We start from the raw sequence: 25,644 nt of genomic DNA on the forward strand, positions 1-25,644 counted from the left end.
ATAATAAATTGGTGACGGTAGAAACCCCTAATGTCTGTACGCGGGATCAGCGTCCGTAGGACAGACATTGTATGCAAATGAAAATTACAATAATAGCTCTGTACGTTATTTCTACAAATTGTCGTTGAAAATCTAGTCGTCGCTATGAGTTTTGTGTTTCTTATCCCATAGACTGCTAGATTTGTCTTAATTTTTTATTATGTTCAAAAACAATGAATTATTTAGTTGTCCATCTTTGTTGCCGTAAAATGTCTAAATAAATACTGATTGTTCTAAAAGTTATTCTTATCGAAATCAATGGTTATTTCAGGCGAATCATTTATAGGTACTGTCCAGTAAGTCAACAGACGTATAAAATGAGCCCGAGCGTGAGCGCATACAGATGCCTTTGTTAATTTTATCAATTCATTGCCCGCTTATTGCATCCAGCTGGTTACAAATTAGATTATTAATTAAAGCGTTGCATTAACACTTGTTGTTATATTCTGTCGAGTGTTCACATGCAACTTGATCTTATCATTGATTTCTTACTTGCATATATCTAGTCCATGCAAACATAATAAATTGTTAAGTTTACTCTGGAATGTCCGTCGTCATTATTAAACCATCCAGCTATGCGCGACCATAAAAAGTTTTGTCACTATTCACTCCGCTACATAATTCTGGAGATTTCTTTATAATGCACTAAAATTCTCTCACTCAATCTAAAACGCACCGTCTAAGATCAATATGACTTCTTATTTAGTAAGCAAGCACACACTGTTTACATGATAACGTTAAAAACAAAAAAATACACATATTATAGCAATGATGCTACCGGCAATAACATTGTTTATCTGTGGTCTTCAAAATGGCGCGGGGTTTTTCCTCAAGTACTTACATGCGTTCCGTTAGTTTGATGGGCGTCGCTTATCTGGTGGTGCTAGGCGGTGCCAGGGTCGTTGGAAGGCCTCACCCTGGTAGTCGATAAAAATGTACTTTCAACTGCGCCCGCGCATATTGTATTAGCACATATTCTGTTGAATGTTTTTGTTTCGGAAACCATTGTTCTTAAGAAAATATGAATGTGAAAATGGGCAAAAGTTTCACTGTTTAAAATTTTTTAGAAGCCTAATTTTTCATTTTTTTATACAAATTTTATGCGACAATAATGATTAGGAAAATGGGCAATATTTCATTGAGGCAAACTTTAAGACGCAAAAATATGACTGATGAAGAAAGAGGAAAATACAATGCGATAGTTTGAAATTTATGAAGCTGAAAGGTTATCGACCTGTTGAGGAATGATGGTTACAATAGTGTCAGTAAATTTAATTGTTTACGGTATGTTTATCTCATGCTTACTTTTAGCAGTGTGTATTGTCACCAATGAAATATAATTTTACCTGCCAGGGATCATTATCCTCAAAAGAAATGACCATAAGTTAGGGTAAGGCGAAACAATGTCTTTTACTGATGCGGCACGTTGTCTGAAAACTGCTTCGCTTTGTTTGTTTACAGCTCAATTTTTGAAATACATATCTTTAATTATTATTCGTAAAACGATCTACCATACTCTATGTGGTTCATTGACATGATACGAAAAACAAAATCAAACACTATTTATTTTCCGATTTTGCTCATTTTTTAATTAGGTACATCTTTTTTCTGTTTTCTACGTCACTTTAGATAGTGATCTTAAATAAATTGTCTCTTTATGATTCTAATCTTTGCGAGTGAAACCTTCCGATGTTGCTTTGGGACTCTTGTGTTCTCCAGTCTTAAGTTTTCCCGACCTTTTATAGTCTTTCACTCTATAAGCTATATAAGTAAGTACAACGTGCTGTTTGCCGAACGTGACCGAGGAAGTACGAACGGTTCGCATCTTTGAGAGAGCGTGGGCGACGCAATTAAAAATTAAATAAAACAACCACAGAAGCGTGGGCTTAGCCAGGCCAATGCCTAAGCCAATTGGACTCCTTGAACTCGAGGAAATGGAGAATAAAACTTTATTGAGGATACAGCAGACCGAATAAAATGCACAAATACGCAATAAGATAAAAGGGCAATGTGTTTATTTGGCCATCTCTTTAATGTTGTTCAGTAAGATCTCAAATCACACGGTTCGGTAATGTAGTAATAATGATTTGATGACATCGCAAAAAAATATCATCGTGAGTCACCTTCCACCAGCTATTTATATGAAGACGGACGAAATCATAATTCTAATTTTTCAATTAATTGTCAACATTTAATAATGGTATTTCGACTTATTAAAATCAGAAAACCAAGAAACGTATGTAATATGTTTAGCCATATGGGGAGCGATAATGACTGCAGCAGCAGCAATATAATTTGCATCGTTTTACGGCGACGCGCTAGAACTATATTTCTTTGTTCTGCCGCGCGCGTGCAGCTGGGCATTTTTATCGTTTAAACAATATAACTAACTTGTTACGACACTTTTAAAACAAACCCTTGGTGCAGATATTGCCTGTTTCAAAATTTATGTATGCATCTTGTTAACAAAAGGATTGTTTTTTATTGCGAGGAAAAGCGTAGGTAAGTACATGGTTCCTGGAAAACCCGCAAGGTGAACGCTATGAGAACATTTAGCCGAACAGTTTCTCGAATTTATAAAAAAGTTTACAAGCCTAGAGGTTTTTTTTGTTAAAGTGTTCCAATTACGAGAACAATATTTTTTATTTCGGCGAAGTCTGCGGCTGAGCAGCGGCGCCGCGAGGAATGCTTGCCATTTCCGGATGATTTCCGGAGTGCCGAACGCACGTAGTTTCGCGACTCTAGATAACAATTGTCTTCAGAGGCTTATCACCACATGTGTTATTTAAATCGTGCACTTAATCTAAGGTACCGTAACAGGTTTATGTTTTCCGCCATTTTGCCTGTTTTTCCTGTTTTTCTAATGTTTCCTCATTTGTAACCTTCAAATGGTCAGTCTGGCCGGTTACTGACTCTGTTGATCTGTTGAGTATAAAAGTAAAAATTCATATCTTTAATTTTCCTTCCAGTTTTTCTTTTAAACGCAGCTATTTGTTAGAGTTAGGCCTACATTAATATCAGTTCCTAGTGATTTTTCTCCAATGTCACGCGCTGATTCATAGTTCTTATGAATCATTCAACGTAATCGAGTTTTTGAATCGAGCCGACGACGAATGTAAATACGCGATCGTAGTGACCTGCGATAGAGAGCGGGTGAGTCACGCGGGTTTTCCGAGAAACGCGCGCCGGAACAGTTTTCGTGAAAATTTTGTTCGTTTAAACTGGTATAATAACCACCTCTTTTGTATGGGGGTACGAGTTCGTTTTTCTTTGTAAATAATATCGTGCGGAAAATTATGGTGCAATGTTCGTATTGCGTTTCACGAAGGTCTATAACCCTTTGTCCTTAAACTGGGGGTGGAAGGATGCAATGAAAAGCGACAGTGCATCGATCGATGTCGCGAGTTTATCGTTATGGCGCGTCGTTCATTGCTGGTTTTGATATGGAAGGTCGGTTGTTGGGAACACCGCTGCGACTACAGTTCAGCCAGCAAGCGATAGTTCCGTACTTGGCATTAGTGAAGGGATGTTGGCATGATGCCAAGCGGCGATTTTGTTTTATTATTCGCGTGGTGGCGGTCAATGTCGCGACAGTCGCCGGCGCCATACATTGCTAACATGTGTTGCTTTCGTACTAATATGTATGTATTTAAAATCATAATGTGAGATTTAATTGAGTTCGTAGTTTTAAGTTTGCAGCGTTGACGATCGACTTTTAATAATCCTGGTGTAGACGGACTTTATAAATTAACTTTGTTCTTAAAATCTGAGAAATCGTTAAGAAGCACGTTAATGACCTCGTTTCTTTTTAGTAGTGTAAAAGTAAGTGACGGCAGCGTGTAGGAAAATTCTAAAACCTTGCGAATTCATTGTATGTTCCTTGTACAAAATTAAGTCGTAATCAGTTTTTAATTTAAACAAGACAAGGCCTACTTCAAATTACACCCTAAAATTCCCACGACCATGACGACAAATCAAGACCTTTACAAATGCCATTTTACCGAACATTTTGTTTGTCGAGTTTTATATTGTAGAAGTTCAAATCACACATTTCGAAGTTGTAGTTTACGGAGTAGAACAAATGACAATATCCGGTAATCACATGTCTTTATTCTGTTTCGAATGAGTTCAAGGAATTTACTAACTTTAAGACCGGAGCGCTATTCTATTAGTGCGAGCAATTAGCGCTGCGTTAATGATCTACGAAACAACCGGACAGATATAAAATACCCATCCATCGGACACCGCCTGGTGTTTTAGAAGACCACTTAAATAGATAGCGTAATAGTCTGCTCGTGTTTTATGATCTGTACGGTGCAACTGAATTAGTTCTTTATTTTGAAAGATATTAAGGTCACTTTTCGAAGTAGGGCTGTCACAAACATGATAGGAATTTTACGCTACTCTACATAGGTGTTGCATTCCCAAGATCTATTAACCTTATATCGTAGTACATTTATATACAAAGCTCATTTACACTTATGCACCGAATTTCAGTTTTGACCGTTTGAGTAATAACTGATATCAATACCATGAAGGGCTTAACTCTCTTTTAGAAAAAGTTTTATGATATCCTCTGACCAAATCTTTCTGTTTTCCTGACCTCCGCACATTTTGGTGGGCGGTTCACCACCTGTCTTCACGAGGCGATCACGTGCCCGCCATATCTACGCAATACTACGCGCATGCCATAGATATTATTGTCATATCTTTGTCCAAAATACGTGTTTTATCTGTCAAATTGAACTACGCCCTAAATTTGTGTTATCGAAAGGTGAAATAAAGTAAGCCGGTCTGAAGGATGAAAGTAAATCCTCATCAATCGTTTCGGTTGAATAATGAATATGATATTTAGTTCCCACATGAATTTGAATTACAGCAGGTAAATGAATACAAATCTTGTTTATATCATGTCAGTCATTCACCGATTGACGTAGTTGCACTGTTACATACTCATAAAACAGAAAGAATCATCAGATTTTATGTATATATCTACTGTATTGTTAATCAGTTTTAAATTTGTATCATTTTCTATTCTATATTGGATATAGTATGGATATTAGATTGAAAATAACTCCAAGTCAGGACAGTATATTCAGTTATGTTTATTATTTGGCCTCTGGATTGGCCTCTATCGGGCCGTTCCCAGAAGATCATCTAAATTGAGCACTGACGGCACAGGCGGGAGGGAAATTGCAAAGTGACAACAGATTCACGGAAAATGTAAACATCCCAACATCAGCACGTGTGTGACATTGCCTCAATTAATTAATTAGAATTGAGACACATTTTTATAAGGACACTGTTATGAATAATAAAAACACCGCATGGAACCTATGAACGGATTTGTAGATATTCGCCCAATCGTAGCTTAAACTACTTGGGGAAACGGAAATTTTACTTATAAAAACGGGCAGAACTTTATAGCTTTCAAAAAACTTGACCGATTGATTTCTATAAGAAGTCCATAATGGCTTCATTTCACAAGTATTAAAACCTTTTTAACTTATCTATAAACTAAATGCACTTCTATTGCATACCAACGATTAAACAATCGTATTGATAAACGTGGGTGCGCTGGGCGCAACACGTGGCTGAGGAATTAGGAAAACAGAACAAAACCTACGAGTACTTACAATATTTTCATTACTTCCAATTTCGCATTTCGCGGAAACCATCGTAAGAGAAATAAGTGTTTATTATAAGGTTTGTTTCTCTCTCTCTCTGTTTTAATTCATTACTAATTAAGTTTTAAGTTCTTTGACTTAACTACTGTCCCTCTTATAATTGTCAAATTATTCTTTAAATTTTCACAACTTCTCCGTGTTAAGTACAGCTAACGAGTAATCATGTTATAACTATATAAATTGTAATGTTGTGCATCAAAAAAGTGGCGGTACTAGTAAGTAAAACGTCACAACTAGATATAGAGGTGATCTCATGGCCTCCTGCCAGCCTACCACGCGTTATCTTGACTTGCGTTGGTAACCAAGAGTTTCTATGGAATTGTGGTCTCAATGTAGAATTAATTGATGAGAAGATTACAAAATTAAAATTTTCATGTTATACACACACAATGCCGTTGAAGTGGACTATTCGGGCAAATGCAATATTTGTGAACTACTTGGAAAAACTTTATTAATTAATTTTTACTGAGCAAAATGTGCAAAGATTTCTAGCTTTCAAAAGCCTTAAAAAGTCGTAATAAGATATCGTATAGATATAAAGTAGTCGTAAAATTACAGTACTTATGAAAGTTTCTATTTAGTTATCGACTATTATAGAATTTAAGAGATTTTCATGGTATTTTTTTTTGATCATAATAGATCTTCATCATCATCGGCGCTTCATTGTAATCCTGTGTTTATGATGCGGTCCTTGCATTTACTTCAATTCAACTAAATTTTCAGTGATTCAGCTACTGAATTCATAACAATAATTTCTGATTGTGATATCGATTTAAAATTTGCGGCTATCGCACCCATTATGGTTGGTTTATGTGCCGTCAAACGTTCCCCAACGCATCGCATCGATGGTAAGCTAGAATGCTGATACAGTATCAGTTAATTGCTAGGTAAGCACCGTGGCCAATTAACTTGATGCGGCGGCGCAGACGAATTTCATTCTACCAATTGTGGTAATTGGCGATGCTCCTTCCGGACCGCCTTTGTCCTGCATTGTGCTTGAAGTTTATGAGGAAATTGTCTGCTTTGTTATATTTTTCTCGCGTTAGCTGATTTTGCTTTCAAATGAATTGTTATTGCCATGTTTTCTAATAAGTAGCAGCTATTCATCTACAATGGCCATGCCTGTTGCGGTTTTACCCGCTTCAGAAAATTCAAGAAAAATAAGTAATTTAAGAAATGTTAGTTCATTATTAATTTTTGTTGAAGTGCTTAAAACAACTGATTGTTTTAAATATCAAAGACTCGTTCTGTTGTAGTGATAAAACCAAATATGGATCTACACATTTAGAAGGCTTATCAGAGATCCATATTAGGTAGTATTAACGCGGACGCGCCCACGGCTCACCGCGACCTTGCGGCAAGGACCGGCCAGCCTTTCGCCCACCATCGCTCCTACTTAGAAGATCCTTGGAAAACATTGATGGAGTAGACCGTTATTTAACGACAAAGATGATTCTTTTAAAATGCCATCGCATGCGATGGTGAAATGAAGAAATTTGCGCGTAGAGTTGAATCGAAACAAATCCATAGTTTTCAGTTCGCATTCGTAGTGTCAGTTTACAAACTAAAGTTGTTAATCAGAAGCTAGCAAAATATGATCTAGACGAAATGGCGGTCCATATTTCAGATAATGCAGATAACTTTGAGTGGAGCCACTTTGTTGAGTAAATTTTGTTTTGCGCACTTCAGCTTCAGCTGAAAGGCGGTCGCCCATTACCTCAGATAACTTGTGCCGCCGCGTGCGATGCGAAATGACGCGAAATATTTCCGGAGTTAGAGGAGTATTCTATTAATAAATGATTCCAAGTCGCTCGTGGGCGAAGATTTCGGGCGAGAGTCTGCGGGCGCGGAGCGGCAGTAGCGCGCGATCCGCCGCGGCCGGCCGCCGTACAACGACGCGCGCGCAACGAACGAACGACCCGCACTCCCGCGCATCAACAAGCACGTGAACTGTGTCCACGAACCTACCATACCTACTCTGGAACATCCCTCGAATTTTCTAGTAGAATCAAACCATTTGGGGCAACGAAGGATTGGTACCAGTACACAGTACTTGCGAGGGCGGATTTTAACGAACAAATCGACTTACAAACTCGAACCGCACGAAGGTGTCGCTTCGCAAAAAGCGCAACACAATAGAGTAAGCGTCTAATTATAAACGTGGTTGAGTTAGCCGCAGAGATGCAGAACATCGATCCGCTGGAGATCGCCAACATCCTGGCCACGGAGCTGTGGTGCCACCAGGTACGAACCCGTGGACCTAAAACATGCCTAATATTATGTGCATTTTCGTATGACACAAGAGGAAGCGCGCGAGTTTCTGTCATAATTAAATTTTCCTTTCCCATCAAGAGTCGTACTGAAATTTTACTGAGTTGTTTTTCTGGATGTTTTTATCAGCTCTAAGTATAGGCATGATGATCACAGCACCTAATTTTATTCCTTCCGAAGTAATTAGAGTATGAATAACGCAGGTTTGATTTCGAGTGGTGTTTAGAATATTGGAATCGCGCGGACGAATGATTTATGTATTTTTCCTTTTAATGAAAATAACACAGGTGCACTTTAGATGTTTATGTATGGGATTTACTAAATAGGTACCTAGCCGTGGGCTATTCTAAAAGATTTCAGCTGTACCTCAAATTTGCATCATAAATAAATATACATATGGGACAAATTACACAGGTTGAGTTGGACTCGAAGTAATTTTAAGGCTGTCTTTGGTGTAAGGCTAATAATAGGTAAACTAAACTTTGGATTCTTCTTATAGGTGATGAGCTGGCGTCCTGTTACTTTTTGTATCTTAATTCACCATCATTTCCCATACAACTGAACGTGGCCTTTCTGTATTTTGAAGACGTTGGCTCTGTTTATCTCGCTAGGTATTATAGACGTGATTTATATTTATGTATGTATGCATGCATTTGGGGACTGTACTGTCACTGTCCACAGTCACAAATTAGAATCGTGTGGTAGGTTTTTCAGACGAGAAGAGAAGATATGAAAGATACAAACTAATGAAATACTTTAAAAATATAAAATTAATTTTATTTGTGATGGATATTCTGTACAAGACATGACATGCCATAAGAGTATCTTTTATTTTGACTATAGAATTATTTTATTTCATTTTCTAGTTAAAGAAAGATAAAATCAGAAGTTCGTGAAAAGTAGAAATAAAATCGGTGCTAATGTCGCTTGATGCAAGACGGACTTAAATTCTGAAATGACATCTACCGTTGAAGTGATTCTTTGGTGCATTTAGAATGTCCCACAACTATTACAAAAACTTGAAAAATTAAGAAATTGAGATGTTATCGATAATATCTCAAATTCTTAAATTTTTACACAACACATAATACAACTACAACATAATATAGCCTCTTTGTTATTGTTGCACATCACGCCATATAAATATTTTGCTGATAAAATACGATCGGAATGTGGAAGCATGCGGTTTTATATAAATATAAATAAACATTGCATAACATATTTCACAATAATAACAATTACTTTGCAGATAATAAAGTTGATGCACTTGTTTCTTAAGCGTGGCAAATAATGTTTCATGTTCTATTTTTATATAAGGTTTTTCTTAACTTCATTTCTTAGAGCTGTTATTTCAAATCTTTCCCGATAATCGATAAAAATTTTGCTCATCTCATTTAAAGGCATATTATTCTCTGCGTTCTATGAGCAAGTTGCAGTCGGTTCTGTATTGTTGCGAGATGTCTTTTATTTATATGCAAAAGGTTTCTATTAAGGCTAAAACCGAACAAACACGATGCTCATACTCGCATATTAATACTCGCCTTAATCTAAGTTATCAACTAGTTCATGACTAATTAATTCCAAAACATATTTTTTTTTACCGAAAGCAAGATATGTACTTCACTGGTCGCCTCTTTTGCGTTAAGTCGTTTGTCTTCTTGTACTCGGTCTAAACTTTAAATTTTCCTCTTTCTACCTAGCGAAGCTCGAGCTTGCCTTAATATCAGTTATTATACTATTTATTTTTTTACTTATGATCACTCATTTTTAAAGATATTTTTTTTTTACAGAAAGTAAGATACTTGTCTCCTCTTTTGCGTTAAGCATTCTTGTACTTGGTTTAAAGTTTTAATTTTCCTCTTTCCAGCTGGCGAACCTCGAGGGCCTCCAGTCGGGGGTCCCGACACGCACCACGGCCACCATCACCCCCACACAGTTGCGCAACTTCGAGCAGACTTACATCGAGTTGAGCAACTGTCGCAGTGACCAGGCGAACCACGCGGGCTTCGTCCCGCCTTCTGTCTCGCACGCCAACAACTACGGTGAGATATTACACTTTATTAATATTATCATGTCTTTATCCCTTACGGGGTAGACAGATGCCTAGGTACAATAAACTAGAAAATGCCAAGATTGCTAGCTCAACGTCTTATAGAGAATCCCGAGTTTATTTCTTGAATTACTTTTTTTAAATAGCCTCTTGAAGCAATATCTGAACTGAAGGGAAAGTTTTTTACATATTGATCATACAAACAGTTAAATTTTGGGAGAAAATTAATTGTTTTGATTAATTTAAAAAATGTATTGTCTCGAAAGAACAAAAGACAGTCATCTCTATCCATCGAAATAATTGTACAGTGATTGATTGGGCTATCAAAAGGACAGCGATACTTTGCAGTGATTATGCCAGTAGCGAATGTTAAGTTTGAAAAATACACCAAAATCTTTTCAAGACACCTGCCATCTTGCTGTGAACTAGGGCAACATTTCGCCAGGTGAACATTTGTTTGGCAAGAATTTAAAAATGTTATATGTATTTGTTTTTCTAATGTCACTCAAATTCTAATGAGGGCGCGGTCAAGCCGATGAAAATATACTCTCTCTAAATATCTGTATTTGTGATACAACCTTAGACCGCTAATATCAAATATTAATTTTTATCCACCCTAGTAATAAAGAGAAAAGATTTGTATTTTTTTACGATTACATTCAAAAACTACCAAACCGATTTTGATGAAAGAAATAATATAGCCTATTTTTTCTGGAAATCCCCACGGGAGCTCCCGTGTCGATGGGCTAGCTATCTGTCACTATTTAAAACCCAGTTCCATCATTCAGCAGTACAACTCAACGTGGCCTTTCAGTCTTTTCGAGATTGTTGGCTCTGTCTACCCCTCCTTAAGGGAGAAAGACATGATTGTATGTACTTACGTGTGTGTATGTATGTATCAATTCACACTTTCAATTAGAACGAACATGAATAATGATTCCTTCAATTTAAAATATCACACTAAATCGTGAAACTTGGCCAAAAGTGGTCTGGTTCCCATCATGCTTGCCCCTCGTTTTGCCTCATGTACTTACTACAATTATTCATGTTTTCGCTCGGCCATGTAGGTAAATCATGTGCTAAGCCTCTGTGGGCGATGGCTGGTGGGCAGGCTCACTGTCAGTCTAGACTAGACACGGCCATGATGAAAGCTAATTTAATATCTCCAAATAAAAAGTCAACACAAGAAATATTTAAATGTTTACACATTGCGACATATTCTTAATAAGAGTTGACTTTTTAATAGAATTTCACAACTGTTTGATTATTCAGCTAACTAAACTATTTAAGCCCACTGCCTGTTTTGACTTTGCCTATCAATACTTTTAGCTTCGATTATTTTATTCAAATATATACGGAAAACCAAAACGATCTTCTAGACTTGTCTTGCTTTTGAGAAAAGGGACGTAACGAAAAATTGGCAGCAACATCACCAGATTTTATATAGAAAAGCATCCGGCATCAATAACAACATTTGTTGTAACATTGCAGGCATCCTGAACACGGTGGGGTACGGCGACCCGACGAGCACGGCGCTGCACGTGTCGCCGGGGCCGCTGTCTGCCAGCGGGGACAGCAGCAGCAGCCCCGGCCTGCCCGCGCCCAAGCGCCGCAACATGGGCGGCAGGAGGCCCGCCAAAGTACCCCAAGACCTCTCCCCCGAGGAAGAGGAGAGGCGGAAGATACGCCGCGAACGAAACAAAATGGCCGCCGCCCGATGCCGCAAGCGGAGACTCGACCACACCAACGAACTTCAAGAGGAAACAGACAAACTAGAGGAGAAGAAACAGTCGTTGCAAGAAGAGATTAGGAAGCTGAACGCGTCTAGACAGAACTTGGAGACGATACTGCAGAATCATTTGCAGTCGTGCCGTTTGAAGAACACCAGGTCTGTGAGCCCGCCGGAGGTGAAGCCGTTCCAGCCGTACCCGTATCAACTGCCGGATGACGAAGTGAAGGTCAAAGTGGAGACGATGGACCCCACCGTCGACTTAGGGTTAACAGACAACGATCTGTTCTCGTCGATTCCAGACCAAAAGTAAGTAGTGTTTAATTCTATTAAAATAACGTTATTGAATGTTTTAATGAAATATTTGTTAGGTGCTACTTATTAGGTAACTCCCTCGTGTTTCTCAGCACTCCTGTTTGGCTTCACCTACGTAAAATTCATACTTTACATGTCGTGAAAAAATTGGCCGAAGTTCGGCTGCCTGCCTGACTGATGAATGAATGAGTTTTAGTGTTTATGCTCCTTAGTCGCTGTCTACGACAGTTACAAAAAGAATTTGAAATCTCAAATGAAAAAAGAAATGTTTTTGCCATTTCTATTTTCGTATATTGTTTTAAATTCTGATGGTTAAGTATGATTAGCGTTATCTAATCTCCTATCTCCCTCTTCCAGGATAATGCTGTCATCGGCGAACCCGTCTGTGTTGTGCGGGTCCCCCCCTCCCGCGCTGGCTACGCCGCCGGCGCCCCCCGCGCGCCCACTGCGGCCCAGCTTCCTGCACGTGGCTGCGCCCGCGCATCCCGGTCAAGTAAAGGTACGAATTGTTCACACTATTTTTTAAACTTGCACTAAGTGTTTTATTGATTTTTGTTATAAATATAATTATTGACCAGCATGTTGTCCATGATTTTTGGCTATCGGGAATTAGTTCAAATATCTTGAAGGTGTGTGTCTATCATAGATATGTTTTTGTTAAATCATTTTCAAACCTATAATAATATATGCAGTCTATGACTTATCTGTTTTTGATTTATCAACTAGAAAAGTAATTTTATAAAACAATCTATTGAACAAATAAACGCATTTTGATAACTAATCGTTAAATGTGCACTAATTGAAGGTCCCGCATTTAGTATGCGAGACCATTCAAAATTCATGTTCCTAAACCTTCTTCTAATCAAGTAGCAGGCAGCAGTCGCTCATAATCTTATTTCTTATCCACAGGCGCACAAGCTAAAAATCCTAGCGAACAACAACTCTGTCCCGGGCGTGGAAATCTCTACGCCCAGCAACGGCATCCCGTTCAACTTCGACAGCCTGATGGAGGGCGGCACGGGGCTGACGCCGGTGCACCCGCACCCGCACCCCTGCTCGCAGCAGCAGCGCGCCGCGCCCGAGGCCGCGTCGCCGGACGCGCAGGCGCACCTCGTCAGCCTCTGAGGCTGGCCCGCCTCGCCCGGCCTCGACCTCGACCTCGAGGCCTTCCTGCAACTCGCGTGACGACCTCGTACATATTCCTGAATACAAATCGATATGAGACAATAGAAAGCCGAATGTGGGAGTGATGTCTCGTCGCACACAGTTTTCAGCGCGGTTGTAGAAATTGACCGAATTTGAAACTTCGCAGGAAAATGTGTGCGATATAACTTAGTATGAAATGCAAGAATACGTAGTGTCACAATACTGTAGTTCGAAAGTGCAACATGGCGTTTCTATTGTCTAATATTATTCCGATTCGTAACCCTAGTTCCACTCAAAGACTTTTTTGGCGACCCTACGCCTTCTACTAAGTTCTTCAAAGACTTTCTCGACCTCTCTCTACTTTCTATCGCCACGCTATTTATTGTGACTTGGTAACGTACTTGCTCACTGTGTGCTATATTATAACCGTCGGCCTTCACGAGTCAATTTGTCTATTTTTATATACGATATATCGAATAATTATTTCAGGGATCGTTTGCTAGCGATAGGTTGTAGAACGGCACCGACGTTTGATCCTCCATGTTTCTTGTCATAATAAACTTTGTGCCATTGCCTACGTCTACTCTCAGATACAATGATTGCGAGTACGAAATATTTAGTTAACCATAAACTAACAGCAATATTACTTAAAGATTAATTAATATATTGATTGTAAGTTAGCTCAATGTTGATGTAACGTCGTACCGTTCCATTGGTTAGGTACAGAGGCCTGAATTATAACGCAATCGATTAAAGTTCGATAAATTTTTTTTCTAAGGTTCGATTGGAAAGCGCCTATTTTGAATAGACTTTTTTTCGATTACGTTTGGATCGGACCTCTGGTAATGTAGCATTAATGTTAAGCGATTCATGTGATACGTCCAGTGATGTGCATTCACTATGTTGTTGTGTCATGTCTGACTCATGCTAGCCGCCGGGTACGGCGTGATGACGTACTCGAACACTTTTGGACGAAAATATTTTGTAACGTTACTCTGCACGTTTTAGAAACATATATTAGAATAGATGATATCTAGAATACTCGGAGACAATATATTTTTTACCTTGGCATGAGTTGTGTGGCGGTCAAAGCAATAAGGCCACTGGAGATACATTAGGTTAAGAAATAATTAGTCTAAGAGCACTTAACCTTTAATTGTAATAATCATAACTTAGACCAAATTATTACTTTTTATGCTTTATCCGTAGGTGTAATTAAAATCTAAGCCAAAAATTGATTTTATGTCGTTATTTTTAGATTAAATTAGAATTCATTTACTTTGAAGTATTATTATTGGTGAGGAGCTAAGTATTTATTTGAAATTGTGGTGAACCGCCGCTCGGAAAGCCCTGTGCTAGCACCCGTCTGTGCCTATCTTTATTTAATTACATTTTGTATAAACGTATTAAGCATTCGAAATATTACGCATAATATGAAACATCTAGAGAATAAGAGAGATGTAATTTTTTCTAGTGGATTTTTCTTAACGCAATTATATAATACTTTTGTATTTTTTCATGAAATTTAGCAAAGCAATATATTTGATAAAATTATTGAAAATTATGCCCAGATTATAGTGAAAATTATTATATATGTAAATCAGAAAATATAAATTTGTTACATACACCTGAAACGTAGTTTTATTTGCATTGAATGAAGATTGAAAACCTTAGTTATTATGTAGTGTCGGTCGAGTAACAAGAGGTGATAGTAAACTTATTTGATCACTATTTACAGTGACATGGCCGTCTTAGTTTAACTTTATATAAGTAACAAATAATGATAATAAACGTTAGTTGAGCACTGGATAAACTTGATGCTGCAGCCTTCGACGTACGTGGTTTCTGATCACGATGTAAATGTAAAACAAAATTTCAAGGACACTCATGGCGCTGCAACCCAGGCATAATCCGAACACGCCTCCCAGGTTTGCTTGAAAAAAGAAAATAATTTTATTAGGTGTGATTAATTTTCAGTCTAAGGATATCCCTTCTGAATTGAGATGTGATTATCACTTATCAAAGAAGTGGTCCACATGATTGTCGTAAAAGAAGCGCTTCGAGAAAAGGTACCTAGTGTCTTAGCGCTTCGCTTGGCTCGTCTTGGCGCAAGGTTTCTTTTAACATTGTATATATTTCACGTCAATGAAATGGCAATTACATACTTTTATTATCGGCTGGAACTAGATAACAAAACATGAGACTGTTTGGTCTATCTTTTTTAAACTTTATTCTTGTACTTATTTGTTTCTTATGAGTGTTTGTGTCAAAATAAATAAAAAAAAAAAAAATGAGATTACACAGAAGATTCGACAGTTATTACGACCGTTGCCTAACAGCAAGTGCCGTAGAAACGTATGTTTTTGTCGCTGAACTTTTAGTCACACGTTATAAATTTACAATACGGACACAGGAATGTAGTGATCGACTATATACGGTGACAGTTCAGTTTTAACTCAGTTCCATATTTACGACATTAGCACACACACAACAAAAGCTAGGAACATTTATTTGCACGATTTACATAGATTGATGGTAACATGTTGTCATCATAATAGAAGTATATACGGTAGAATTGCTAAAACTCCTCTTTTGAAGTTGGTTGATTAGAATACTTACATGTGAGTGTTATGAGCGACATGACAGTCTCCTGTTTCTGCTTGACGTACACGGAGCTGGTGAAGTAGAAGTGCATCATGGACGTGCTCTTGTTGAAAACCAAATCGGTGCTGAAGAAGGCAGGAAAGACACAATGGTCAGTACCAAAAATCTTTAAACCTAGGTAAATATTATTTTATAAACTTTCAGATTTGATTGTTTACACTCTGTTTCAGAATATGTTTTTCTAATAAAAAATATTGGGTTAATCATAGAATACAAAAATATAAGTAGATGGATAGATAAATCATCTAACTATTCACCAAGAAAACAAAATCTTAACAGTAAATTAAGATTAATGCTAAGTACAAAAATTACATTACAAAATGTCTTGCAGAATCTTTAAGTTCACGATGTTAAGTAATTATTTCATCTCTATTACTACTCGTATAAGTACATCAGTGATTGAGTCCACCTTTTTCCCGACCTACATTTCAGCATCCAGTCATTCTAGGTACTATATGAGGTCACTGTTAAATCTAATAATGAGAACCACACTTGAATACGGTTGATGCAGAAGGTGACAGTGCTTATTCCATCTTCTTACGACATGACTGGGCCAAGTCAAGTGTGAGAAAGAGTATTCCGCTACTAACATAGCGCGAATAAGATTTAAGATTGCAATACGACTTACTAAGGTTTGTTGATGACGTATGGCAGCCCCTTCAAGTTTCCGATGGTGGTGTCGGTGCGGTACCGCATGTAGTCGCAGTCGCGGAGGCAGTCGCACTCTTCAGGCGAAATATATTTGTATAGGTGTACTGAGAATAAATTTTGGTAAGGCTTTTAATTGTGTTTGTAGTTAAATTTTCATTGATTTAGCTTAGGGAATTCAAGCCGGCGGTAATTCTATGATAAATCAACCCTAAGGTCGTATTTTGTAATCAGTAGTAGCTTTGTGTACGGTTTGAGATATCTTGAGAGATTTTTTTGAGATCTTTTTTCTTGTATGGAGTGCCACAGGGATCATTTTTTGGGCCTATCCTTATTATTAATTATTAACATACACTCACGTTTACGTGAAAAATCAAACGAATTTACAAAATAGTGTCGTTGAGTTGGTATCCTATATCACAGGTCTCGAAGTTCACTACTTTGTACATAGTATATTCATGATATTTTTAAGTAAGTAAAACAATATCAATAAATTACCATAATTTACTCACATTTGACTCTCATGACGCAAAAAATGCTAGTGGCGTTACATGCTTTCCCCAGGCGGATGTTAGGCGCGTAAAACAGCTGACACTCGCATGCTTTCTCCACAGCCTTCACGTAGCAAAGAGAGTCGCAATCCGCGTTGTGGTAGTCGCCGAAGTAAGGGAGCAACTGCTCCCATTTGTAATAGCACTTACGGCTGGAAACGTAGACAAATTAATAATGCAAATGAGCACTAGTTTGAAAACTTAACTATAAAGTTGATAAATATTTATAGAAAATAATTCAAAATCTCTATGCTACAATGCACTTCGTTCAGCAGATTTAACGTGATGCGTCTGAAAACGCGTAAATATAAAAATGAATACAATATCAATGAGGGTCTACTGTCAGACATCGCTCATCAAGACAAAAAAAAAAAAAGATTTGAAATCAAGCACCAAATACGATTCAAATCCTAATAATGATAAAGCTAAATAAACCCATATCGTTCTAAGATAGCATCGCGCGCGATTTTTTAAATTGAATTGCTCTTATTTGCTTTTAGTCCCAGCCCCCTTAGCAAAGCACGCGTAACGACGTTTTGATCGCGTTAAAAACTATCACTGTTTCGTATTCTGATACAACGTCGAACGACACATGGATTCGCGCGTGCCTTACTTCGGGGGCAGGTGTGCTTTTCAACATCTTTATCCACATTCATAACTTACTTCATGAATACTCAGGGTACTTGACCTTTGGCCAGCTAGTCCCTGATTTGGTCAAGGTACGTCCGTTTAGGCCTTCCTCTTCCAACTTTCCCTGCGATTTCATGATTATTTGGTTATTAATAATCCACAGCATACGCACCTCCAGACAGGCAGTTGTTGGACTTCCTCTGAGCAGTAGGTGTATGTGGCGTGCAAGATGTGGAATGACTGAGAGTCAGCGTGCACCAGCTTCATCTCGTCGTCTGATGGAAACTCGTTCATGTCGTTAAACATCACCTGAAAATATCCGATGGAACAAAAATAGTGCACATGTAATTTTTTTTAATGGACATTTTACACAGTTTTAGTTCGTGGTGAGTTAAGTGGTTTTTCAGTCTTTTCAAGAGTTTATGTAATCTATTTAAGTACTTACACGAGTCGAGCCAGCATTCAGTATTGTGTGGTCCAGAGCATCAGCGGGGTTGTAGTCTGTGATGACAGTCAGCCCTTTCAAGTATCCCGAAGTAGTAACACTGCGACTCTTAAAACGAGAATCTTTTTCGTTTCTGTGAAAGTAGCAACATTTTTTTAGTAACCCCAAAATGAGTTCCAGATTTGTGTCATAAGATAATCAAATTTGATGAATTATTATAATGAAAAAGTTTAAGATTAGTACTAACACTGCGTCAATCTGGTCTTTAAACATTAAAGAAAACAGAGTTTTGAGTATGTATGTATGTAGAGTGTAGCGAAGTTTAATCTATCTCGGAACAGTATTCCAACTGCAAAATTACAGTAAAACTACGAAGTAGGTTCGAGAAATAATTTTCTAATATTCACTCGCAGATATCATAGTAATTCATCGCGTAGACGTCCAAATATGAATTTACAGGTACATATTTTTGTTTCTAACTAATAAACATAATAACAACGTTGTCTTTGATGAAAATCCCCGTACAAAGTAACTATTTCAAGTAAAGAGCCATACCTCTTGCCGTCCTTGAAGAAATACACGCTGTTGAAGATACAACACAGCCCGTGGGCAGTGAGGACAGGCCGAAGGAGGCCCCGGCAGTTCGGGAACACTTCCCCCTCGAACACGCACATGCGCAGGAAGTCCTCACAGCGCTGAGGTAACGCGAACATTACTTCTGGTAACTGGAATATTTATTTGAATTAAATTAATTAGCTGTTAAGATTAAGGAAACACATTATATATGTAAATGTTATTCTGGAGGTGGGCGTTGACATCTGCGTCACAGTTAAATAACTTTTGCATTTAATCAAGTATTTTCGCTATCCTAAGTGATTTAATTGTACTTGTTCTCGTTTTAAAATTAATATTTTTTCAGTTTAATTTTTTTATTATCGGTATAGCAGTATTATACATATGTCATGTCCATATCCCTTACGGGGTAGGCAATGTCAATAGGCAAGGTCAATAGTCTCGAAAAGACTGAGAATTACTTAGATATAGTGACAGGTTGCTAGTTCATCGAATAAAATAAGAATGTCTTATAAGCTATTTTATCATCGTACACATTCCATTTGCACATGATTATTAAACGTAATAGATTTAAACTTAATACATGGTTGGACATAATGTCAGGCAATCAGTCAGTGTCCTCTTTTCCACACTAAACCACACTACTTAATAATAAAGAGAAAATATTTGTATTTTTGTATGTTTGTAACAAATTAATTTATAAACGACTGATTTTTACCAAATTTGGCACAGATATACAATAGACCTTCGGAAGAAGTTACTTTTATTTCTGGAATTCCCACGGGAGCGGGGCCCCGCGCAATAGCTAGTGGCTATATAAAACTAGCACGAGAATGGGACACTGTATAATGAACTGAAGGTCAAAATGTGAATATGTTATTTTTTATTTTTGTAAAAATAAATTAACTTACCGTGTATCGGTTGAGCTCTACTAGGGACTGGAAATGCTCCAAGTCATTAGTGGCTTCTGGTTCCAGCTTGATAGGGACGTAGAACGCCAGCAGCATTGGAAGAACTTTTTCCAGGTTCAATGTTAGGTTGCCATCTCTGAAATATTGAAGAATTTTATAAATCTATTTAGATCTTTATTAACAATTATATAAATATTATAATAATTAAATCAAATTAAAACTAAAGCTAAAACTACTTATAAAAATAAAGAAAAAAAGATACTTACAAACTAATTTATTTAAAACTAAAACTACTTATAAAAATAAAGAAAAAAGATGACTACAAACTAAAATTTAATTTATAAATTGTACAGTCCCTGCATAGCATCAACATGCGGGAGTGTGCCTAGAAGGCTGGCAGCATTGCCAATTTGAATGGCAATGCTGATTCTCTGAGCCAGATAATTTCCAGCCCTCCGGTCACGAGATACCTCAATCAGCTTTTTCGACAATTGTCGGAAAAGCTGATGGGCAGATGGGCCCCACGGTCCCAGAGTTTCCACCCCAAAAGGTTCAAAGGTATAGGTATTACCGATACCTACATATTTGCGCCTTTTGAGGTTTTCTGCCTCATTTGCAGCAGAACCGGCCTTAGATTTAGTACCCTGAAGATGAGACGGCGCAAGTGTGTCGACACAAGTAGCATCCCACACCAAAGGCCGCCCCAATCTCCAGGGTACCAAAGTCATACCATCCGGTCTCTTGCCATCATCCCGAGCCAGACCGTTTGGTTCTAGAACGGCTGGAACATGGATGGTGGCAAGAGCACGGAGGATTATATTATTTAGGGCGGCATGGCGCCCTAAACGGCCAGCACTCCTAGGGCATGAGAGGCCGTGGTGTCCATAGCCGTCAACGGTATCCCCGCAAGGACAACTATTATAAATCTATTATATTAAGGAACAAGGGTGACTGTTTCATCAAAGCCCAGTCTAAAATATAGAAGCTACAAATTAGAAATTTGGACACCAGCTTTATGTTACTTATGCAGATAATTTCGAAATTTAACCCCTCAGGGGTCAAAAAGGGGGTAAAAGTTTCTATATATGTATATATGTATTAAAAAAAAGCGGTTTTCACAGCTTGCAAAACTACTGGCAGAGTAAGTTACTGTTACAATTATTGTTTATTAAATTTTGTCTGTCCCGTTTCACGTTTTACTAAAAACCGAACTGGGTGGTCTTATCCTTAATGTTAACCTTTTGTCAATAGTCTTAATAGTGCATGCAATAATTATTAATCAATCAAAAAGACATCAAAATAATATTATCGCCCAATTTCTAGGCGTCTGTGGAATGAAAGTGTCGTAGCGAAAGCATAGGCGAGCTTTGTAGCACGCCTACGCTTTCGCTACGATACGCTACGGTTTAGCTACGCCGTAGCAACTCGTAGTCGTCGTAACGACGTATCGGTTCATTCGGGTCATTGCAATAAGCGAAAATATTTATTAAATAATAAAAACAAATTATTACAAATGAGTAAAATAAAAACAAGAGAGAGAGAGAGAGAGAGGTACCTTTCTATATTCATTGTAATCAATTCCCACGGGAGCGGGCTCTGAATACTAGTTATGGTATTAAATTTAACCAATAGCTTCGTTCATTGCTTCTTTTCTGATATGGAGTCGGATACGACCACAATTTTGGAGTATATAAAATGGTATCGAGGTGACACTTGTTTGACATCCGCGACTCTTTTCATAGGGGAACTTTATCCGGCTTGGATCATGCATGGTAATCGCACGCTAGGCGAATCAATTTTACAATAACTTACACAAGGGTCCTGTTAAAGTGGTTCATGGCGCTGAAAGTGACCTGGTTAGGGGTACAAATAGTGATGGCGGGGAACGACACCTCGGCCAGGGGTTCGTACTGGTTCTCTATGGTGATCCTAGTGGGGATGTCTCGGAACCTGATGTACAGGAGCCAGGTCAGAACGAACGCGGTGTATGTGATCCCTAGCATTGTCACAGCCCAGAAGCATCTGGAAATTTTAAACAAACATTCATACATACATATAATCATGTCTATATCCCTTGCGGGGTAGACAGAGCCAACAGTCTTGAAAGTACTGATAGGCCACGTTCAGCTGTTTGGCTTAATGATGGAATTGAGATTCAAATAGTGACAGGTTGTTGGCCGTTGCCTTGATTGACTTTTATAATCTGCACGGAGAGAAGCAGGTGGCACATACTATGTTTCTCTTTCACTACCAGACTAGCATAGACTTTTTTTATACATTACTTTCTTTGTATTAAATATAGCAAGAACAAAGCCTAGAGCTGGCATAAAAATAGTCATGAATGTGGATGACGCTAAAGAAGTATGCAAAAACCATGGCAGGTGAGAAGTGTTGGAAGTAGATTTAATTATTTTACAGATTTAAAATTAAAAAGACATATTAGGTTTATCTATGTCATATGAGGTTGACTGGAAGATATTGCTTAGGGATAAGTCTGCCTTTGCTCAACATATTCATAATGTATGCTTCTCCTACATATGTATTTTTATGGTCAATCTTTTATTCTGATTTTTTAATTTGTCGCTCAATAAATGAAAAAGAATACATTGTATTAATTGCGCTGTTGCGTGTTTCTCCTGTAAAATAATAAGAAATCCTAAAACCTTGCAGGAAGACCACTCCTCAGGAGCTTTTTGTGAAAGAGCCGTGATGTTATGATGTTTCGACGAACAAAACTTACAAAAGTTAGATACTAACCTCGATATTGCATCTGGATAAATGTAAAAATATTTCAATCCTAAAATGGAACCCTCCACACAAAACTTCCGAAACAGCTCTCGGAAATTACCGTCCATTTTTTAACTGCAAAAATATTTTAGTAAGCGTTAAGTAACTAAATATTTTTAATTTAAAATACACAAGGTCCATTTCTATTAGAACTGAAATAAAGATTATCTTGATTGATACGCCTTTTGTTATAATATTGAAATAAAGTATATGGTTAATATGTGGTAAATCGTTATTAATTATGACATTTGTTATTTTATTTAGCTCTTTCTTCTTATAAAATGTGACAAATAAGGATTGATTACCATTATTTTAGTGCCTAAATATGGACTATACCTAAATACCTATGTTTAATTACCTACCTACTCGATTAATATATAAAAATAATTAAACTCAAATAGTACCGCTTCTTCCACTAGCCGAAGTAAATTATTTAAACGCTATTTGTTTGTCCGGCGCGGTCACGCGAATATCCCTAATTAAGTACAATTAATTATTCGATTTTATCTAAACATTTCTACATAAAACAGTAGGTATCTAATTAAAGGTATATTATCATTGAATAGCCTGTTACCACCTGGTGCAGAACCCACGGCCCACACTAGGCTATGGTTTCGATAGCATTTTAATGAATCACATGCATTGTTATAAAAACCTATAAATATGTTATATAGGATAATAAAATAATCGCATAGGAAAAAAATTACATGGTAAAATTAAAAAAATCCTCTTCTGTAAAAACTTTTCACGAGTTTTTTTACTCAATTAATGTTTGTTTTTTACTTTCTTTACAAATACCGTGTGCCCGGTCGCACCCCCCACAGTAGTGTTTCGGTCCCCGGAGTCCGCCTTTCGAATTTTTTCTCTCCACTTGGTCCGGTTTTCGCAAAATTCTGTTGGCCATAAATATGTATGTATAAAATCTTTCAGTAACTAATTTTAAATTCCACGTAAGTACTTATTAAGTAACAAAAATGAAAAACTGTTTAGGAAAAATGTATAAAGTGGTTTTATTGAGAATTATTACATATTTCTGTTAGGCTAACAAATTTTAAAGATATAATAAAGACTATGAAAACAATTTCGTAATAAGTGTAATACAGTCGTCGTTAATTATTACTGTAAACAAAAAAGCAACAACGATGCAATATAATACAAAGATATTGAGTATAATATTTAGACAACGCATTTCTTTACTCTTAGCTTTTTAAATGGCTTTTATTTAATGGCAACAAAAATGCCAAAAACTCATTCGTACAATCTTTAGGACAATAAACTTTGACGTAAATAAATCACTTAATAGGTATGTAAGTTTGGTTCGTGTGGATAACAGATGGCAAACAAATAATTTTAAAATTATAGAATGCGGAGTAAAATGACTGTTTGTTGAATATAAAAGTCATAAGATCAAGTATCAAGAAAGAAAAATAGAAAGGAATATCTACTACTTTAATAGTTATAAAAAATGAAATTAAATATTAAGTACTTAATTACTTCCAGATTGTTAAGATGCATTCGTGAAAAGATATAAGCATATGAATAAAACTAATTTAACAAGTACAATCAAATTATGTTCACATCTCGTATCTGTAAATAATATGTATGTAGACTAAATATTAAATCATTATTTGACTACGAATTGATGAGATTGTCACGATTTGTACATATCTATATGAATCTGAAGATTATATTCCTATTTAATTTTTAAAGAATTACTAAGATTAGAAATATTTATTGTAGTAATTTATGTCCAGGTACTAATTTGGCTTAGTATTGCAGTTTAGATTATGAGAAAAATGTATTACTGACAATAAAGTATTAAGATACAGATAAATTATATAATTATTTAGTAAGTTCATAAGTGCACTTACGTCGTTTTTGCAAGAAGTATCCATTGAACGTCATATTGCAAGGTCACGGCGCTGCACAGCGAGCGCGGCACTCGCTCCCCACCTTGAGGACAAAAGACAACTAATATTTCTGTTCTGCTCCGACGCAGCACGAAGCGACGGAAGATCTCACAGCGGTATACATATCTAAGCCTGCAAGACAAAGACGCACTACCGGGCTATTTGACATGTCGACTCAGCGTACACCACCGCACAGCAGTATGCTACCTGCTACAAACTTATTGAATATGAGCGGAGGATCCGATACACAACTAAACGTCATAACAAAACAACGAGATCGCGACTCCGCGAATATTACTCGCAGATTTAAAAGAAAGCTGGATGTAGACCAAGACGATATATATTCGGAGCTTATGCCTCAAATCACAGCCTTATTTTTCTCTTTCGAAAACAAACAAAATGCAAAAATGGATTCTTTTTTGACCACAATTACGGAACAAAATTTAGAGATACAAAAAAGTATTGAATTCCTATCTTTAAAATATGATGATGTTATCTTGAAAATGGAACGTCTCGAAAGAGAAAATGACTCATACAAAAATCGGATTGAAACTTTAGAATCAAAAATAGAACTTTTGGAATCGGGTTCCTGCATGTCCCGCGTAGAAATTAAAAATATTCCTAAGCAAAGTACTGAAAACAAGAATGTACTCATGGATATTGTCAAGAACATCGGGCATACGATAAAAAAACCCATAATGGACTCAGACATACGAGATATTTATCGTCTTAAATCAAAAAATGTGAAAAATAACCACATAGTAGTCGATTTTACCACTTTGAACTTAAAAACATCTGTGATTAAAAACTCCAGAATCTATAACAGAGAAAATCAAAATAACAGATTAAACACTTCACATATTGGATTACCAGGTGAGCCCTGCACTATCTACATTGATGAAGTATTGACGAAACACACAAGTGAGCTGTATTACCGGACAAGGGAATTCGTTAAGAAACACAATAAATATATGTGCTGGACCTCATATGGGAAAATATATGTCAAACAGAAAAATCAGCAAGATGCTAAGGTAATAAGAATAGTATCCGAAGATAATCTGCGTGCGTTACTATCAGGTTGACTATTACAGACTTTCTTTTTTAATGGAAATGTGTTATTTTTAAGGCCCTTTGTTATAAACATGTTTATAACTCCTAGGTGCAAATGTTTTTTCTATACAATATACAAACCTCGTGATACACACTTAAATTCCCATTATATACTTGAAATATTATTGATTCGTTTTTTCAGTTCCCACTTAAATTATATCAACTATATACTTGGTGG

The 25,644-nt window shown here is 37.1% G+C and overlaps 2 protein-coding genes across 6 annotated transcripts in view; one reads left to right on the forward strand and one right to left on the reverse strand.

Moving 5' to 3' along the window:
- LOC106136236 (transcription factor kayak) overlaps positions 1-14,871 on the forward strand; it is a 33,963-nt gene extending 19,092 nt beyond the window's left edge. For 2 of the 3 annotated variants that reach the window (XM_013336721.2, XM_013336723.2), the window contains exons 2-5: positions 9,865-10,039; positions 11,539-12,085; positions 12,449-12,590; positions 13,001-14,871. In XM_013336721.2, coding sequence (XP_013192175.1) covers positions 9,865-10,039; positions 11,539-12,085; positions 12,449-12,590; positions 13,001-13,216 — 1,080 coding nt within the window. In that variant the 3' untranslated portion in view covers positions 13,217-14,871. Of the gene's footprint in view, positions 1-7,577; positions 7,971-9,864; positions 10,040-11,538; positions 12,086-12,448; positions 12,591-13,000 lie in introns of those variants that run through there. The other variant, XM_013336724.2, reaches the window with a different exon arrangement.
- LOC106136144 (sodium channel protein Nach) lies at positions 13,552-25,403 on the reverse strand. Of its 3 annotated transcripts, XM_060949314.1 has the most exons (12): positions 24,318-25,403; positions 23,154-23,339; positions 22,417-22,521; positions 21,472-21,681; positions 19,660-19,795; positions 18,731-18,900; positions 18,176-18,308; positions 17,903-18,039; positions 17,062-17,252; positions 16,530-16,656; positions 15,857-15,966; positions 13,552-15,170 (listed from the first exon to the last, which is right to left on the reverse strand). In XM_060949314.1, the coding sequence occupies exons 3-12, from the start codon at positions 22,512-22,514 to the stop codon at positions 15,031-15,033; spliced, it is 1,452 nt and encodes a 483-aa protein (XP_060805297.1). In that variant the 5' UTR covers positions 22,515-22,521; positions 23,154-23,339; positions 24,318-25,403; the 3' UTR covers positions 13,552-15,030. The 3 variants fall into 3 exon arrangements, with proteins under 3 accessions (XP_060805297.1, XP_060805298.1, XP_060805299.1); XM_060949315.1 differs by lacking the exon at positions 23,154-23,339; XM_060949316.1 differs by lacking the exons at positions 22,417-22,521; positions 23,154-23,339.
- Between the last annotated feature and the right edge of the window lie 241 nt (positions 25,404-25,644).

This window comes from Amyelois transitella, chromosome 18 (assembly GCF_032362555.1).
Source record: "Amyelois transitella isolate CPQ chromosome 18, ilAmyTran1.1, whole genome shotgun sequence".
Taxonomy (NCBI): Eukaryota; Metazoa; Arthropoda; class Insecta; order Lepidoptera; family Pyralidae; genus Amyelois; species Amyelois transitella.

Excerpts from the sequence above, each read along its gene's own strand:
- LOC106136144 (XM_060949315.1), bottom strand. The coding sequence starts at position 22,514 with ATGGACGGTAATTTCCGAGAGCTGTTTCGGAAGTTTTGTGTGGAGGGT. Across the intron at positions 19,796-21,471 it reads CACTTTAACAGGACCCTTGT|AGATGGCAACCTAACATTGA; the intron begins GTAAGTTATTGT and ends TCAATATTTCAG. Across the intron at positions 16,657-17,061 it reads TTGCGTCATGAGAGTCAAAT|TACACCTATACAAATATATT; the intron begins GTGAGTAAATTA and ends ATTTATTCTCAG.